At 38.9% G+C, this 18,683-nt stretch overlaps 1 protein-coding gene across 1 annotated transcript; it reads left to right on the top strand.

Moving 5' to 3' along the window:
• Positions 1-122: 122 nt before the first annotated feature.
• Positions 123-15,711, top strand: FKTN (fukutin). The gene is made up of 9 exons (XM_009887198.1): positions 123-236; positions 1,506-1,565; positions 4,310-4,513; positions 5,968-6,245; positions 7,673-7,805; positions 9,452-9,581; positions 10,696-10,829; positions 11,713-11,840; positions 15,498-15,711. Exons 1-9 carry the CDS (start codon positions 132-134, stop codon positions 15,709-15,711), a joined length of 1,386 nt encoding a protein of 461 aa, XP_009885500.1. The 5' UTR covers positions 123-131.
• Positions 15,712-18,683: the final 2,972 nt, after the last annotated feature.

Genomic DNA, 18,683 nt, shown 5'->3' with positions numbered 1-18,683 from the left:
GGTGCTGGCGGCGCGGCCTGCCGCTGCGCCCCGCGTTCCTCGGCCGGCGCGCAGGGAGGAGCCGGGAAACGGGAGAAGATGAGCGACGCCGCCCTGCTTCCGGGCGGTGATCGAGAGCGCCCCGAAGACTAATGCAGAAAATCAATAAGAACGTGGTCCTGGCGCTCCTTTCTCTGACCAGCCTGGTTTTCCTCCTCTTCCAGTTGTACTATTACAAGTTCTACCTGTCGCACAAGGTAAGAGAGAGCTTTCCCGCGCAGGCTTGCTTTTATGTAATAACCCAGTATAAGGCCTGCTGTCTTCAGAGTCCTTCAGCAGCATTAATATCACCCCCAAACTTCCCTCATACGGCTAGCAATTCCTGTAGCATCGACATGAAATGACTGGGTAGCCCCAGCAAGTTTCTGGTGGCAGGGCTACAACCAGCTTTCAGTTGTCAGCCTTGTATTCGAGTCATTACGTCAGCCAGAGGCATCCCGTTAATTTTAAAATGGGTTGCCGTTTGTTCCGTGTTCTCAGCTGCAGGGCTGAACCACCAAGACTTTTAATCTTCACAAGCCTTCTTACTTGTGGTGTTAAATGAGTTTTATTGAAAGTGAAGTCAAACCGAGCGCTATCTTAGGGCTTTTCTGAAGAAACAAGCAAGGTGGTGTTTATTGGTTGCAGGTTTTTCGTCAGTGATGTTTTTTAAAGGAAAACCCAGCTTTTTCTGCAGTTGTCTTAGTGCTTTGTGATTGTGTTCCTCATTTTCTAGATGTTATATGTTAAATCCTGCTTTTATACCACCAGTACAATGTATCACCAGTGTGATTTTCTGTAACAGTTTACAGTTGCAATGCAGATTCAACAAAGGAACTAATTTTATTTTTACAGAAGAACTGCATAGATACCACATTTCCTGAGTTTGTTTTGTTTTGGTGTGGACATTCTTAATAAATGCAGGCAGCCTTAGTGCTAGGTGGTACTGCAACCTTTGACTTATTTCTTACAGTTTCTGGTTGTAAACCACAAGACTGAATGAAAAATTCTTCATGCTTTTGAAAAGTTAAAAGCTGAGCCAGTAATCGCCTTGGCTCTATCATATGAATATGCTCTCTTTCAGATTTAATTCTCTAGGATTGCATCTGGAAATACTGAGGCATAGTCCTGCTGTCTTTTCCCCCAGAGGTATTTGCCTAACAGTGTTTGTCATCTTCCTATTTTGCATTCGCTGACATATTAACTTAGAAACCTGAGGCCTGATCATGCAATCTTTGCATGTCTGGAAGTCCCCAAGGCTTGCGTTGGCCCTCTAAATACACTAAGCCCAAGCAGTTGGTTATGATTTCACATTTAGTACTGTAGTTGAGTGACCGAAGGCCATAACCACAGCCAAAATTATAAAGTGCTAACTGGATAAATGCCTCTGAATGTCTGTTAAGAAATCCCATGCAGGGATTCAGCTGAAACTTTCTTTTTTTTTCTTTTTTTTTCTCCCTCCCCCTCCCCTTCTTTGATTTTGATAGAATGGAGCAGTTTTTTCCAAAGTCAGAGGAAGCCAGTCAGGCCAAGACAGCACTAGATGGGTATGTACAATGTCATTGGTTCATATACTTATTCTGCACGTCTCGGAGAACTGACATGGAATTGCAAATTTGGGATCTGGTTCTCTTTCGTCTTCGCTGGGGATTTTGTAGTGTGAAGAACTTCTTCAATGAGTAAAGTTATGAAGTATTTCAAAACATCAATTTAAAATGGAGTTGAGAAACGGTTACAGCTGAAAAGCCTTTGCTTGTCCAGTCCATAATAGTGGCGTTAATGTTTTAAGACGCAAAACTTGTTCTTTCTGATATAGAAGTTTTATTCCAGGGTTTCAGTTCTTTCAGACTGAGTATTGAAAAGATTGGCTTATTTTGTCATGCAGCTTTTTTGTCAGTAGTGTTGTTAAAGAATCAGCTGCAGGTCTCAGGTCACAGAATACCCCTGTGCTTGCTCCAGTTGTTCAACCTGACGCTCAGTGTTTTGTATTACTTGCTTATGCTGGCTTATAGAGCTCTTCACAAGCAGGAAAATGTTACATTTCAGCATTCATCAGTTGCTGTATTCCAGTGTTCACGAGCCGTGTTAGGAATGCCACTACATACTTGAAACAGGATATTTTTTGTTGTGTCTTAAGTTTTGCAGGATTGAGTGCAACCACAACATCATGTTGGCCTCAGGGAATTGGAAGCTCAGTTACGATACTTGTAGTTAGCATTTGTCTGGAAACACTTCTACAGAAGTCTTTTTTTAACAGATCTCCCAGCAGAAAGATAATACAGATGGTTAAAGAGAATGATGTGCTCGGAGGTGGCTGCCTTTAGCTTTGGAAGTTGCTAGTGATCAAAAGAGCCGTTTAACTGCCTTGTTTCTGCTGAGCAAGAGGAAAGGTGCTCTGATTAAGAGCTGTTCTTGGAACTAATCCAAACCAGCTGCTCTGTGGACTGCTTGCTTGTGCCAGGAATGTCTCACTATTCTTGGAGGTGGCACCCTTGGAACTACCTACTAGGTAGTAGGTGACATGGTCACAGTGGGCTTCCTACCTGCCAGTCTGTGGACAGACTTCTCATTAAGCTTTAACTTGATCTTACAAGATCATTAGTAACAAAGCAGAATGCTCCACAGTCTTGCAAGGGACCTGTTGCACTCCAGGCTTTCTTCAGAGTCCCTGCGCGATGAGTCCAAAACACTCTATTTGAGTGGGCTTCTCTTAGCTGCTTGACATCATTGCCATCTCTTTCTGCTAATTATTTAAGTTTCAACTGAAAGCGTCTGTTTCTCTGGAGAAGTGATGGGGGAGAAAAAGTAGGTATTTTTTCACAGATTTGCTTCCTGTTCATCTCTCTGATCTGCTAGTTTTAGTTACAGAAATAATGCCAGCACATCACTTACCTTTCAGCTCCATATAGCTGAAATCACTAAGAGGGTAGCTTTGCTTCTGCCTGTACAGAACATGTAGTGCTGCTGCCTAAATTCTCTTTGCTGATCCACATTCTGTCTTCATGTTATACATCTCTCTGAAGCCAAAACCCTCTGCCAGAGTTGGAGATTGCCTGTGGGCTCTTGATTGAACAGACTCAGCAGCTGGACAGGAGGAAGGTTGGAGCTTCAGTTAGAAAGTGAGGGTCAGCTTACTGGGCAGGTAACTTGGGTAGTTGGCCTTTGTTTTCCCTTCTTACACCTCTTCTAGAAACCTTGAGATGTAACAGACATAAAGCCTCACAGTGCTGTTCTAAGCAAATATTTTATTCTGATTGGAACAGTACTTTAAGTCATTAAATTTAATTGTTACAGTTAAATACATCAGCTACATGTTTAATAGCAGGGTGGCTGTGGTTGCTGTTAAGTCTCCTGTGTGCCATGGACATTTAAAAGTACTTGATCAAAATTCTCCACTGAGTCAAGCTAATAAATCCTTCTTGCTACACCTTTTAACCCTTTATGCAATGTTGCCGTGGTAGAGTGCCCTGGGTACACTAGTATCCAAAGACTGGATAGCACTCACTTCCTACCTTCTTGCTGAATCACCCTTCATATACAGCAGGCATAACGCCCGAGGTTTGGGAATACTGTTTGGGAGTGCGTCAAAAGCCTCGCTAAAGTCAAGGTATGAAGAATGTCCATTGCTCTCACCTTGCCCACAGAGTTCTTCAAAGGCATTTGGTATGATTAGGTGCAGTTTGCCTTTGGCTGGCTTTCCCAACCACATCATTGTCCTTCCTGTGCTTGGATATGATTTTCCAGGGGCTTTTGCTCCAGAAGCTTCTTGGGGACTGAGATTAAGATAACTAGAATTCCCTGATCTTCCTATTTGAAGATGGCATGAGATTTCCCTTTTCTCAGACTCAAGGAACAGCTCCTGACCACCGTGACCTTTCAAGATGTTGCAGAGCAGCCTTGAATGCCATCAGCCTTCTCCCTCAACACCCACATCTCATCCTATTAATCTCTGGTTTATTTAAGTGCTTTCCAACTTGAGCTGGAAAGAATCTAGAGTTTAGCCTAGAGTCTGTTCTCAGGTCCAGCACTGTAGAGTTAGAGTGCTTTAACTTGTAAAAAGTTCTAATTGAAGCAGAGAGGTTTTTACCATAGTCTTAAGAGACCTGGAAAGCCATTCCACAGTGGTGCGTGGAAGTAAAGTGCACACTGAGAAAATTTATTGGGAGATAAGATTTCCTTCTGTCAGTAGGTTGTTTGGGTTTTTTTTCCTTCTGTCAAAGTTTTAATGCATTAACCTTTGGACAATAAAAGATGGTGTTTCTAACTTCTAATTTTGTCCTCTGTCAAACAGCACGTGGTTAGGAAGTTCCTAGGCTTAATATCCAGTCACAATATACCAGTGTATTTGATCGATCCTTTGATTCTGGGACTGGTTGATAAAGACATTGAACAGATCAGAAGTTCTCCTGATGGCCCCAGTCCAGAATGCAAGTACTTTTGTGCTCCAAGAGACTTTACTACGTTTGCACTACTGGACAAAACATGGAAACATGAAGTAAGTGTCTTTTCTTCAGTTCACATTTGTGTATTGTAATGCATTCAACTGTTCTATGATTTTCTGTCATAATGCTTTCATGTTTGTATTAAGGCCTCTGAATTCATTGTGTGGAAGTCTTGTAAAGGTATTGGTAAAGGAGACTTTTTTAAAAAGATATTCAGGCACTAGCCTGCATACATTAAGTCATTTACAGATGACTAAAAGTTTTTAGAAACTATCTGCAGTATTCATAAACACTTGTAGTAAGAGGCCATGCCAAAAAGAAAAAACAAAGTGGTCTGTTAGGAAGAAGGAAACCCTTAAGCGTGTAATGTAGGTACAGCTGTAATAAAACTTGAGTTTTGGGATTTATCATGGAAAAAATGCAGGTATTGATGTCACAATGCTGGAAAGATTATCATAGTCTGCTGATTTACATTTCTTTTAGTACAGCCTTATACTTAACACCATTTTATTTTGTCGGTGTAATTGGTATCTCTGCTTTTCTTTGGTGTTCTGAGATTTTTAAATGGACATGTTAAAAATAGAGGTAGCATGTGATGAAGGACAAATAGGAATCCAAGGTTATTTCAACAACTACATGTGATCTGCAAATAATTATTAGATTAATTTATACAGACTAAAGATACCAGTAGCAAACAGCTTTTTTTAAATTATTATTATTTTTTGAGAAAAAGCATGAGAAATGTTCTGCGACTATTTTAGTGAAGGAGTCCTACTCAAGTGAAGAGTGGCGGCACTGTGGACCTGATCAGGCAGTTGTTTTACCCATAGCTGTAAAGGAGTTAAAGAAACAGAGAATAAGGTTATGTGGCAGCACACTAATACAAATCTGTCTCCCCATTCTTTGTTACTCATTGATAATATCTGTAGCATCCAGAGGAGCTGATACACCTGTATAAAACAGTTCAAGGGGGATAACTGAAAGAGTTTTCAGATGCTGATTGTTTCTTTTCTTATCAGCCAGAATTTCATTGCCTTCTTCTATGGAAATATGAAAGCCTGTTACCTAGGACAATGTTCAGTGTTTGGTGAGATCTAGGCAAATACTTATGTACATCAGAAAAGAAGATTTTGCAGTAATTGTTCTTGTATTAGTGGTATCATTATTCAAGGAATTACGAACGCCAAGTTCGGCACAAGAATAACTTCAGAGAACAGTTTGAGGATGCAGAGAAGGGTGCTATGGCAAGGAGCAAACCTAGTCTAAGCATGGTTTACAACATCTATTTATTGTTTTACTGAATAGTTTGAGGGACAAAATTTATACACAAGGAAATGTGCTGGTTGGAATAGCTTGTAGTAGCTGATCTTTAAGGTCTTAGAAATTTTTGAGTAGTTTGTGCTTAAGTCTGATTAGAAGATGAAAATAGGGAGTAATGTCAGTTAATAATAAGCATTTAGCATTCAATTTTGGTTCTTCTGATCTCTAGCTTCTCCCGCATTTTTAGGTGGGCCTTTTTAGGACTGCAGAGAAAATGGGATTCCAATGGTTAAAGATTATAAACAAGGACCCCCGCTTGGATGGGATGGATGACCTGTCTGGGATTGAAATTCCCTTGCACTACATATTTAAACTGGCATCTCATGCCATTCACCTGGTGGTCTTCTATGAGAGGAGCGGTAATTATCTCTGGCATGGCCCCTTGAGACTCAAGCAACATATGGACAGAAAGTTTGTGCCTTTCCGGAAACTCCACTTTGGTCGCTACCCTGGAGCATACGAAAAGTGAGTTCAAAACAGAGGAGGGAAAAAAGCCATAATGGCACTTCCGAAATAACTTTTCTCCTGTGTATAAAATGACTCTCTTTCCTGAAGTCAGGTTGTAAAATTTAGCTTATGTGTGGTTCAGCCCTCAAAGCGTAGGTAAATTAAAGTATGAAGGTAAAATCCAATTCTGTTTACCTGAAAACAAGAGCTTCCACCATTTATAAAGAATGCACTACGTTTTAGAGGAAGTTGCTGTGTAGCCAGGTCGAAGCAGGCAGAAAGATGAGAGAAGTCAAAGAAGTCATGAGTGAGGTTGCACGTACCAGAGGATCTTCTGCTAGTCAGTGGTTTACTATTAATGTATTTAAAAGCCTGAAATATGTTGATAGCCATCTGTGCTATCAACACAGGGGTAAAGTAGAAGTGGCAAGAGATTTAGTACTAGCAGATAGGTATTTGGTGTTCTTTCTATAACAATATCTATCCAAAAGTTGAATACAGATGGGGAACATTAAATGAGAAGGGGAAGAAACAGAAATCCATTTAGTAACAGTCCAAATAATCAGCGTTAAAGAACATGAATAAAGAGAGGTGTCACTTGTTCCACAAAGACATGTGCCAACTATTGCATCTAACTCATGCGTTTTAACGTCCCAAGTGGATCCCTTTCTTGCATAAACATTTGAATTGGTGGTGTTATTTGTCTGTAACCTTATGCTGAAACTTTGCATTACGTTGGTAAAGTTACTGTAAATGTCTGACTTTTCTTACAATGCCCTCAGTAGCAGTATTTCAGGAAATTCAGATCATGGAAATCTTGTCACTATTTTCAAAAATGAGCACATACCAATAGTCCTTGTGTGAGAAATACCAATAGTCTTTCAGAGAAAAAGAGCGAAACGTTTCACAGGCCCAAACAAATCTGTTTAACTTTTTCTTTAAAACATGGAATCTGTACCAGTTATGTGCTTAAACATTTGAAATCGCTGCATAAGCTGCTAAATATCACATTTCATTCATTGTGAAGACTGAACAGTCTTTAAATTTTAAATGCAAATAGCCTCAAAGTACAGGGTAAAATTTGATTCTTAAGTGTATCCCATATGTAGAGAACTAAATAAATAGCCTGAATTTTCAAATGCACTGAACAACAACTCTGAACAAATTCAGTGCAATTTGTGAGTCAGTAAAGGAATCAGAGATCTGACAAACTAACTATGGGCTTATAGGCCCGGAGTTTCTTTAAAAAAAAAAAATATTGAAGTGTATGGGGAATTTTTTGGAGCTCTTGTTGTTCTTCTTTTGTAATTGGTTTTGAGTGTATTTGAACAGAGGAATTACTGTGAGTAGTATGCATTAAGATTTCAACCTGAGCTAAGGAGAAAGTGGCTTGTGCTTTGTAAAGGAATTGAATGGGTTAATGTATTATCTTTCTTTCCCTGCAGGCCAGAACTTCTGCTTGTTTCCATTGATGACTTAAAAGTTCAAATTCCAAAAAATCCGTCCAGTTTTCTAGAGGAGATGTCACACTCTAGATTTCTTGAATGTAGGTACAGAGAAGCTCGGGCTTTCTTTCAGGTTAGTGGTAGTGTCTCTGAGATGTTATGTATGTTTTCAGTGATTGACCCAAACCTATGAACAGTTCACTGTTTTTTTTTATCCAGATGGGACTGTTTGCATACATAAAGCTAAACGCAGCCTCTGAGAGTTAGTAAGTGGTAATAAAACTAAAGCTTTAGCTGAAAATCATGGTCTGTCTTTTTTACTTGTGAGCGCAATTTTTTTTCATTTTCCAAAACTTTGAGAAGAAGAAATAACCAGTATGTCCCTAGTTCTCACACATTGTTACTGTTTAATAGATTTCATGTAAATAAGACTAAGATCTTGTGTATCTTTGTGGTTGAAAATTTTCCTTGTGGCAATTCTTAAAGTTCTGAGTGATATTTCACTTTATGTTCTTTTGAACTGTGCGCTGCAGTTCCATATTCCTAGTTAAGTTCATTTGAAATGGTATATTCATTCCGAAATGACTTACTTCACTGCTTTTTGACCATGTAAGCTAATGTTTTCACCACTATTTAGAGCATTATTTTTAGCATGTTGCTACCTGATTTAGTAGATAGTTAGAAAACTTTCTTCTTCAGTATGGGGAGCATTTTGTCCTAACTTGAAAAGGACTGAGATATGAAGCGGTGAAGAGTTACCACAGTTAAGACTATGGAGTCAGAATCAGGCCACTGAGTGTGAGCCATCTCTGACTTCATGGATGGGGAGGAAAGAGGACACTAGAGGTTCCATTCTTCAGACGCTTGAGGTCTTGGGGAATGGACTTCTCGGGGAAGGGAAGACCATCCTTGTTCAGTCTAGTAGGCTGTAGCTCCCCATATGTATAGCAGGAGGGTTACTATCCTCAAGGGTACCTGTGTGTTGGCACTTCACCTGTAAAGGACAGAAATGGTAAGCGTGCTCCACTGCAGCTCTAAAACCTCGAGGCAATAATTGCCACGGGCAGAGAAAATGTGCCTCAGAAGGTACATTGAATTTTTCTGAAGCTTTAATATTGAAATAAGCAGCTGGCGTCTGTTTTGAACAGTAAGTCCTCATTTCAGCTGTTTGTTGCCCAAGAGCGCTTAATGAAATCAGTCGTGAAGCTGAGTGGTGCGTTGTTTCTATGCTTGATTTAGTCATGTTTTCCCAGACTGCCGTGTTGTTTTTGACTTTGCATTAACAGAAGATCTTGCCACGGTTGTAAGCTGGAAGACGGGCATGATTTTCTTTTCACGTTGTTTCTACTCTATGGCAGAAGTTGTCGACATCCAGTTGTAACACTTGGTGGCGCCAAATAAACTACTGTGCTGGAAGTGACTGATTTTGTCCCTGATTTCCCCCTGGACTCTGGGTCGTGACTTCAGCGTGTGCAGAACTAGGGTTCATCTGGGGTGTTGCCAAGTGCTGAGAATCAGTGTCTAATACATATATTCTTATTCTATTTTATTGTAACTTTACATTCTGCTAATTTGGAAAAAACTGAAGATTGATGTTTCAGAGTTTAAATTTTAACTTGTCATTCTAGTGCATGTTCTCAAACTGGGCTGCATATCTGAAAACAGATACTGCCCAGATATTAGTCAAGTAAATTTTTAAAGGTCATTTTTTCGTAGGGCACTGAAAAATGAAGGGACAAGTTTGTTCTCTGACAATAGCTTGCTTACTCTGCCTTCCAGCTGTATCCTGATGATGCCTCTCTTGATGCAGTGGAGTTCAGAAAAAAAGCAAAATCCTTGCTCCATCTGGCTGCCCTGACACTGAATAGCTTAGGAGTAAAGTTCTGGCTGAGCAGTGGAACATGCCTTGGTAAAACATCTGTGTTACGTTGCATTTTTAAACTCATCTGAAATTTTGAACATTTCATCCTCTATTGATTGTGATGTCAGCTGAGGCTAGATGTACCAGGTTGGAAGGTAATATGGGGCATTAGCTGTATTGAAATAGGCCTTTTTTCTCCTGAAAAAATGCTTTTTCTTTAGAAACCTGAGCCTTGGAGATGCCGAGCAAACTTCCAGCGAAGCATTTAAGTTGTTAGCAATTATCTGTGTTGTGTTGATCACTGCTTAGAAAGTAATCAGCAGTTCTCTAAATTACGTGACTTGGGATTTACTGAAATGCTAGCTGGAAAACATGATGGGCGCATATCTCTGCTGTTCATGTAGACTCTTTCCTGATTTTTCTTCCCATGCAGTTTGGTGCTTATCACTGAGTGTTAGAATACAGTTTACATTTATTTATTTTAAAGCACGTCCTTTTAATAAAATGTCAGCCTATTAGAGTAGGTTTTCAGTTCTGTTGAAGGCAGAAGTCGTATCTTGTCACTGTTGAAGATTCTTTTACTATTGCAGTAGGTTGTGAAAACTCATGTGTGTGCGCATTTTACTTGTATTTGTTTAGTTCTAGGGAATATAATTTTCTGAATGGACAGTTACTAAAAGCTGCTTTAATGAAACAGACAAAAGGATGTCCCAATTCTTGTCTTATGTTTTGCAGTGAAAATTGAAAGGTGTTTAATATCTCAGATACTATTGACAATAATAGTTTCTAATTAAAAGCACAGCTGTAGCCCTGTGACTTCATTGCTGATTAGATTTGGGCCCAGGTAAAGAATATTTTTTCGTGAAAGACATTTAGGTTAGAAAACTGAGGATATTTTATCTTTGAAAGAGTTAGTGTTTTCTCTCTCATTCTTGGCTTTCTGGAGAAAAGGGCTGGCTATAAGTGCAGTAATATTTGTTTTCTTTGCTGTGGTTCCTTTTATACTAGAGAAAAGCAGAAGTCTCGTTTATGGCCTCATTCAAAGATCTCTGCCTGGTGATCTTACAGCAGTTCATTTTTATGTTGCTTTTGTTCTATTGCTATATTTCTCATGTTCCTGAATTAACCAGTTTGCTTTTTCCCTTTTTTGTTTTTTCCTCAGGCTGGTATAGACAGTGCAATGTCATTCCTCACAGCAAAGATGTGGATTTGGGAGTCTTTATAAGGGACTACAAAGCAGATATCATTCCAGCCTTTCAGAAAGCAGGGTTACCACTGAAGCACAAATTTGGCAAGGTACATAGATAATGAACAATTTGCCTCATATGTCTGTCTTTAGGTTCATAAGTTTGAGTACAGCTGCAGATCACTTACGTGGATGTGGGTATCTAAAATCTCCCTGGCTGACGTTTACTTATTAGGGTTTTACCTAAACATATTATCTTGTTGATTTTTGTGTGTTCTCTTGGACAGTGTGTGAGAACATACCCTTCTTAATAGCTTCAGCCCTGTTTGGGGAGACTGAATTCCGCCTCAGAAGAAGTTTTTGATACATTTTAAAGGGGTCTAAAAGAGGTGCTAGGGAAACATATGAATCAAGGTAGAATTTAGACTTGGAGATTGGATGGGCCTCATCATATGGGAAGACTGGTGATAGCTCTGAGATTATCTGTAGCCCTGTATGTAAAACTAGCAGAAAGGGAAGGATGTCTTGAGGTGGGCACTGGGCTGCTTCATTATTAGCTCATGTGGATCTTTATCTAGCTTTTTCAAGAGTTTAGGCTGCAGAATAGTAGAGAAAAACAAAACTACAGGAATATGAAGGTTCAACCACAGTTCAAGTGATATATTGTTACTGGTAAGTGTTTTATCATAGGGGAAGCGGTTTAAATGAAGACACCTACTACTAAAGTGTTTATTCACTGAGATTTTTTTTTTGTGGTTGAGGACAAAGCTCCTGGAGCTTTAGGGGCTTAAGGGAGGACAGAGAAGGTAGTCCCCCTGAGGTACAGAAAATTTCCAGTGTTCTCAAAGAATAAAATAAAAAAAAAGAAATTGCAGAGTTAGTGTATTTTCTTCAGTTAGGAGTCACTCTGCCTACCTGACCAAATCTGCTGACATAAGTAGCTTTGTATTTTTTATGTATTTTTTTTATACAGCGTGTATTTTTGTCTTGCAGGTAGAAGACAGCTTGGAACTCTCTTTCCAGGGAGAAGATGATGTGAAACTTGACATTTTTTTCTTCTATGAAGAGGATGACCACATATGGAATGGAGGAACTCAGGCCAAATCGGGCAAGAAATTTAAGTACGAATTGGATTTGTACCTCTAATAGGAAAGAAATTGAACGAGTTAGTGTATAGTGTTGGCCTTTTGTGTGTTGTGGCCAGGCAAAGTCTGTACACTTTGTGGGAAAGGCAGTTATCAGAGGACAGTCAGTGGAGGTTTTGCACTTTGAGACTAGGGAAGTAGAAAGAGAACAGTACTGTGCCTTACTAGAGAGGTGCTGGGCTTGTCAAATGTCAGTTTTCTCTTGTGAAATTGAAAGCAATGCTGAGGTGTCATGTATCAAGCTGAACTGTGACAAGCTCTGAGTTAAATAAACAGCTAAGATGAGAAAGAAGTCTCTAAAACTATTTTTGTTGCACAAACTAATTTTGCAGTAAAAAATTAATCCTTAGGCATCTATCGTGATGACAGAGTGTATGGCAGAAAGCCTCAACTGTCTTTGCAAAGTAAACCCTGTAGTTTTAGATTTTGTGGTAATGATTTGGAATACTTTATTGACTGTAATGTGATAGCTACGCAGATGACTACTGCAGACCTTGTTGTTCATGTTCTGAAAATGGAATTGTAAATAGGATCCCACATTCCTTGCTTCATACCTTTCAGTATTAAATCAGCAAATAAGTACAACAACTTCCTAATCTACTCAGCAAACTGAATACAGGTTTTGATAATTAGATTTCCGTCACTTAGCTTAGAAAGAGGCAGTTGCAAACTAGTTGAAAACCTTGTTGACTTCTATAGGATTTCATTACCTGTCATATTTTGCCTGAACTGTATTTGCTTCTATTTAGTAAATGGGAACTTCGTGAACACTGTCATCCAGATGGTGGTAATGTCTGAGTCCTTCTCTAAGTTATCATTCTTTTGAAGTGATAAACAAAGATCAGGGAAGTTACTTTGATGATTAAAGTTAAAAGGCACACTTACAAATAGATTAAAGGGTATGACTTTGATATGACTGATCCCGTGCATGAGAACAGAATGTGAACCTGTGCTATGGTTTACCTCCTGTATTCTAGGATAATTACGGCTCTTTTGGAAGTCCACCTTTCATAAAACACTTTTCCTTTTCTTGTAGCCCAGTACTTACTTTTGGAGGTAACTTCTTTTGAAGTTTACAAAAACGGCTTTTTAGTTCAAAAAGAACTAATTTGCTTAGATGTAGTAGTGTAAGGAAGCCTCTGATTCTGAACTGGTGTTTTAGGTATAGCTTACTGTGCTTAAGCCATACAGAAAAGGAACAAGAAAACTTTTTTTACCGTTATAAAGGCCCCAAGCCCTGACAGAAGATGGCTGTTCAGAATGCTTAGCCAAATAATTGCAGACAGGTATTATTCCAAATACCTTCTTAGAAAGAGAAAAAATATTGTAGCTTTTTAGCTGTTAGATGTGATGATTTAGCCTGCAACACTAGAATGACCCTCAATTTTGCTTAGTCTTCAGCCCTTTCAAAATTTTGGGGGAAGGTAAAGTGAGGAGGTCAGTGAAAAGAGAAGTGATTCTCTGGTAATCTTGAATCCTAAATCCACTTTAACAATTTTAAAGGAATCTCACCAGCTGTTTACGCAGTATCAGAAGAGATATTGGTTGTTACTAGGTGATCACAGATAAGGGTGGGAGTTCTATTCCAAGGTATTTATGTTTTTAAAAATGAAGGGTAAAAGACATTTTGTTCAGAAAGCTGAATATTTGCATAGGCATGCTTTCTATGCATATTGCTGAATAAAAGTAGGAAGAATGAAAGTATTTCCCATTTAGTCTCTAAAATATTTTTCATTAGTTGTGTTTAGTCTCTGTTGGAGAGCTGTTTACTAAACCTTAAAAGTTTGGCTGTATAGTTTGCATTTTCATGTACACAAATACTTCCTTAACACTGCAGACACAAGCAAGCATGTACATCCTCCATATCTTGTCTTGGAGTTACAGCAGTTGAGACCTCCTAGTTGCTTACCAAAATTAATGCTTGACAGTAGCATTCTTCAGCAGAGGATAAATATTTACAAAAACTGAATCTGGGAATGAAATCTATACTGTGTGCTTTATTCCTTAAAATGAGTTAAATCTGTAGGCTCTTAATATAGAGGGTGTTGTGCAAGCGTAAAATCTTTTCAGTACTTTTATGTCCAAAGATTGATAAGACTGGAATTGGAAGAAAAAATGATGAGCAGTGTATATGTACAAGAGTATGTAGCCTTATCCCAGCCACTTGGAATGAGCAAATGATGAGCAACGATTCCAGTAGTGTGAAGCATCACTGAAAGCTACATTTTTCATCAGTGAATGTAAACATTTGATTTTAGTAATAGTTAAATAATTATTTTGGTGAAATTTCCAAATGACTTTTTAATTTGCAGATTAGTTTCTTTAAATTACCCATTTGTTTTCCTTAGAATTATTCAGATTTCACTCGCTGGAGGATATATTATTTCAGTGGCTTGCTGATAGCTTTTGTGTATGCACACCCACTGCAATTCTGATAGATTAATGATTTCCTGCATTAATAACAGCTAAATAGCTATTTGATGATTATAGATCCTCTAATAAAGTTTGTTTACCTTGTTTTTCCCCTTGGTAGCTGGTTGGTTTTGGTTTAGAGCTAATCAGTAGTCCCTAGATATATATTGAAAGTGCTTGATCGCTGTTTTTCTCTCCCTCCGTTTATGGCATAATAGCAAGGTTGTTTTATTTTCTGAAACTGTTTGCTCAGTGCTTAGAAATAAAATTAACTTTATGCTTAGAGGATCATGTGGGGTTTGTAATTCATGCAAATGCGCAACCCTTTTAACTTTCTTCTTCAAAAAGTTTAAGTGCTTATGATTTCTTTTTAACCTGTGAAAAGGAATGTCAAGATCACTTTTTTCCTGTGGAAGACTTCACAGCTTCAGAAGTGGGAGTGGTCTTCTGCAGGGATAGTACACAGGCTTTAGTATTTACTTGTTTAACGCATTGACTCTGACACTGTGCTCCTATAGGACATCATTCTGATTGAACTGTGAAATTTACCTGGGAACTTCATTGGTGTAGGCATACTTACAGGTAGGGCTTATGTTGGCCCTTCTGCAGAAAACAGCAGGTACAGAACAAGGTCAGTTTGGTAGAATAAATTGTTTTTAAAATTTGAATGGGCCAAGACGGTTTCAGAAAATACAGGGTGGCAGCTGCTCCAAGTCTGGCACTGTGTTTAAACATGGGTACTGAAGAATTGCATGCTTTGTTTGGTAAGATTGAAGAAAGGTACAAACGTTTTTTTTAAAAGCGCCTGACTCAAATTAAAATATTTAATGCTGCTTTTATCAAAATGTCCCCTACCAAATAACGTGTATCATCCTCTTGACACCCTTCTAAATTAGGTAACTGTTAAATCCGGATTATAGTGGAAAAGTAGAGACAGGGACTAAGTGGTTTCCTATAGGTGGCAGAACAGTATGGTAATAAGCAGCAAAAGAATTAGAAATGCTCTTTCTTAACAACACATGGCAAATGTTAACCAGTTACTGTTGATAACGCCTCTGTCCAGTATATAAATAACATTTCGTTGATAGGAAGCTACAAAATAAGAAAAAAATTATTAAAAATGTAACATGGCCACTCGCTGCAGTTGCTTGCTCTCTTCATGAACTTTAGAGGTGTATTTCAGTCTTCTGCCAGTGACCATGTTCTTTTGTTATAACACAGGTATCTCTTTCCAAAGTTTACTCTGTGTTGGACTGAGTTTGTAGAACTCAAGGTACACGTGCCCTGTGAAACCCTTCAGTATGTTGAAGCCAACTATGGCCTGGACTGGAAGGTTCCTGTGAAGACGTGGGACTGGAAAAGCTCACCATCCAACGTGCAGTACAATGGTGTCTGGCCTGTTGATGAATGGGACGATGTCATTCAAATCTACTGACCACCTGACTGCTAATAGAGCATGCCTGCCATCTTTGAAACTGTCATTTTGTGATTTCCTGTTTCCCAAAGGCATCAAGATCTGTTCCTTTTGTAAATTCTCGCCTGTTTCCTAAGGAGACATTTACCTTTTTTTGCTCAACAGGTATTTTTTTCACCTTCATGCATTTTCCAGGTAGTTAAAAGATTAGAGGCAACTGAAGAGAATGGAAGCTGAAAGAAAAGCTGCACAAAGGGAATAGAGAAGAAATGTTGCAATAAACTTATGGGCAGTTGACTATTTAAATGTTAACAGTGGCCAGGTGGCTTAGACTTTCCTGGGATCATCAAAACCTTGGGACTGTTTGCTTCTCAAGCTTAAGAGAGAAGTAGAATAGGAAAATCCCAGAGAAGCTTCTCTTTTTCCAGAGGAGATCCTGTGAATATTCAACTTTTAAACACCAGAGTTATGAGTACCTCAAATATGCTTCATTTGAGAGTGATATATTCCTATGATATGCAACAGGTTGCTCTTGGGAGTGGAACGTTTCTGTTACTCAAAACCCACATGACCCACCTGCTTTACGTGTAGGAGGCACTGGGTAATGGTGTAATACTAAATTAAGGGAAGAAGAAACTACCCACATCAGACATTTTACAATAATAGTCCAGTTTTTTTGTGAGCTACGCACTGCATGCAATTATGACAGGGAATGTTACCTGCTTTTTTTTCCCTTTTTTTTAAGAACATGAAGGTGTATGCTGCAGGGATGTCTTTCCCATGAAAAAAATAAATATTCTGGTTTTGATGTCCCAATTAGTGTGTTCTCCATGTAAGAGTTTTGACCAGACTTGAAAATTATAGCTATCCTTGCTTTCTTACAAGTAGATAGAAATGGGGGTATTAATAGTTTTCTACTTAATGGGCTCACAGAGCAGAGATCTCAGAGAATCACAGGTCTTTTCTCTAAGTGTTAGCAGAAGTGTGTACAAATATCAACCGTTCCATCAAATTTGCAGTAGCATAATTGCAAGTGAAGTGTTAGTGTAACATTAGGCTTTGGATGGGAAGAGAGTGGAAGCCTGACAACTCCCTCCTCCTGCTTCTGCTTGTAGTTTTGGTCAATGAAGTAAGCTTTCTTCTTCAGTATTTCGGAGAGGCATAATAGCTTTCATATGAGTGTGTGTGTCCAACTTTGTTCCAGTTCTGCTGTGCAGGGAGGACAAAGACCCTAGAGCTGCTAGTGAGTTATGGCTATAATATATGGTACGGACCCAGGAGTACTTGTGAACCAGTGTCAAGGTACTGAATGGAGCTCATGTTTACTTGCAACAAACCTGTATCCATTCTTTCCTTGCTAAAGCAGAAAGTCTATCTACGGGTCACGGCTTTTCCATCTTTCACTGGGTAGATGTAGGTTGATTCTGTGGTTTGTGTTCTGTTGATGTGCAGTTTTCAGCTGTGTATTCAAATGTGTACAGTTCTGGAGAGATGAAATAGCTACTACCATGCAGCGGTTTTACTGCTGTATCATTCCAGGCGCACTCTGGGGCTTCCCTGCTGTTTTTGTCCTGGAGTGTGCTGTGAGCTTTTTCCTGCCAATCCTCTCAGTTCCAGTGGTTTCCTGCCACTGAAGGACTGGAGTAAATTATTCAGCTTCTGGCAACAACTTGTCAGGCTGGCTCTTCAATTGATATGGTAACTTTGTTAACTTTGCTTAATTAAGACAAGAGAGATGTAAAATCCTGCTAATGTCATTTGCTCGATAAACTAAACATTACATCATAAGGGATAATTTCTCAGGTAGAATTTTTTGCATTTTTTCCTTAAAATGAAAAAAGCCAACGTCCTTGTGGTTTTCATGTTCAGAACTCTGTTGTTGTGAACTACTTTGTTTAATAACATACAATAAGCCTGTAAAATTTTCAAATGTGATAGATGTTTAAGAGTGAAAGAAAAGATACTATCAGAAAACTATAATCCTGTCAAATTTTTGACTTTGTATTTGTAGCTGGAAAGACTAATAGAAAAAAATGCATGTCCCTGAAAGGGAGGCTGTCTTAAATAGTTGATTATACCTGTAAGTTATTCTTCAGGTTAAAATATTTTCTCTTCAGAAGATACAAATGTGTATTTAACACTGATTAAAAGGAGGAGAGTCTAATTTGCAACTCAAGATGTTTCATCCTTTGTTTGATCGTCTTGGGCAGCATTTAACACACTTCATTGCAATTACCATGATGAAATACAAAGAGAAGAATTTTAAACTGTTTCGGACACTGCTTATTGACTGTCTGTCTTGAGCTTTTGTTGTTTAATAAAGGTACTTGAACACAACAAAGATACTTGGAATAAAGCAGGTGCCCACATGTAGAAAAAAGGATCCTGCAATTGCACATACACATTTTACTTCTGCGTGTTTCCTGTCATGCTTTGTGCACTGCCCTGACCACACATTTCCTGCTTGTAGGATTGCGTCCCAAGGAGCGGTGTAAACATGGTAGAATCGGTAGAGTCATGCTGTGAGGCTGAAGCCTGACCATTCCCCATGGAAACACCCAGATTTATGTGTTTCCTGTTACATTATCCTGAATTGCCTCATCTGAAATGGATGCTTAATTTTAGTTCTGTGTTACCTTCCCAACTTACTAACTGCCTTCAATTTGAAAGCGCTCTTGAGAGGAGGGCAACTTATAAATTCTTTTAATGGCATGCATTTAAGGTCTTAAGCGACAACATTTGAAGTACCTTGACTTTCGTATAGCAAACAAAGCACATTACATATGTGTAACTGTTAAAGATAGCAAGGAATTCAAGGAAAAAAAATATTCAAGGAATGCCCATGAGCTGCAAAGAGGGTAGCAAGGTGTTCAAAGCTCTGGAATAACTGCAAGGAAAGATTGAAGAAATGGGGTTGCCTGAAGAGAAGGCACCATAAAGAGCCATTTTCAAAAGCTGTACAAGATGTTACAAAAAGGAAGGGATATATGTGC

The sequence above is a fragment of the Charadrius vociferus genome, unplaced genomic scaffold (assembly GCF_000708025.1).
Source record: "Charadrius vociferus isolate BGI_N301 unplaced genomic scaffold, ASM70802v2 scaffold586, whole genome shotgun sequence".
NCBI classification, from domain to species: domain Eukaryota; kingdom Metazoa; phylum Chordata; class Aves; order Charadriiformes; family Charadriidae; genus Charadrius; species Charadrius vociferus.
The sequence above is the reverse complement of the archived record's forward strand: the minus strand, read 5'-3'. Positions and strand labels throughout refer to the sequence as shown.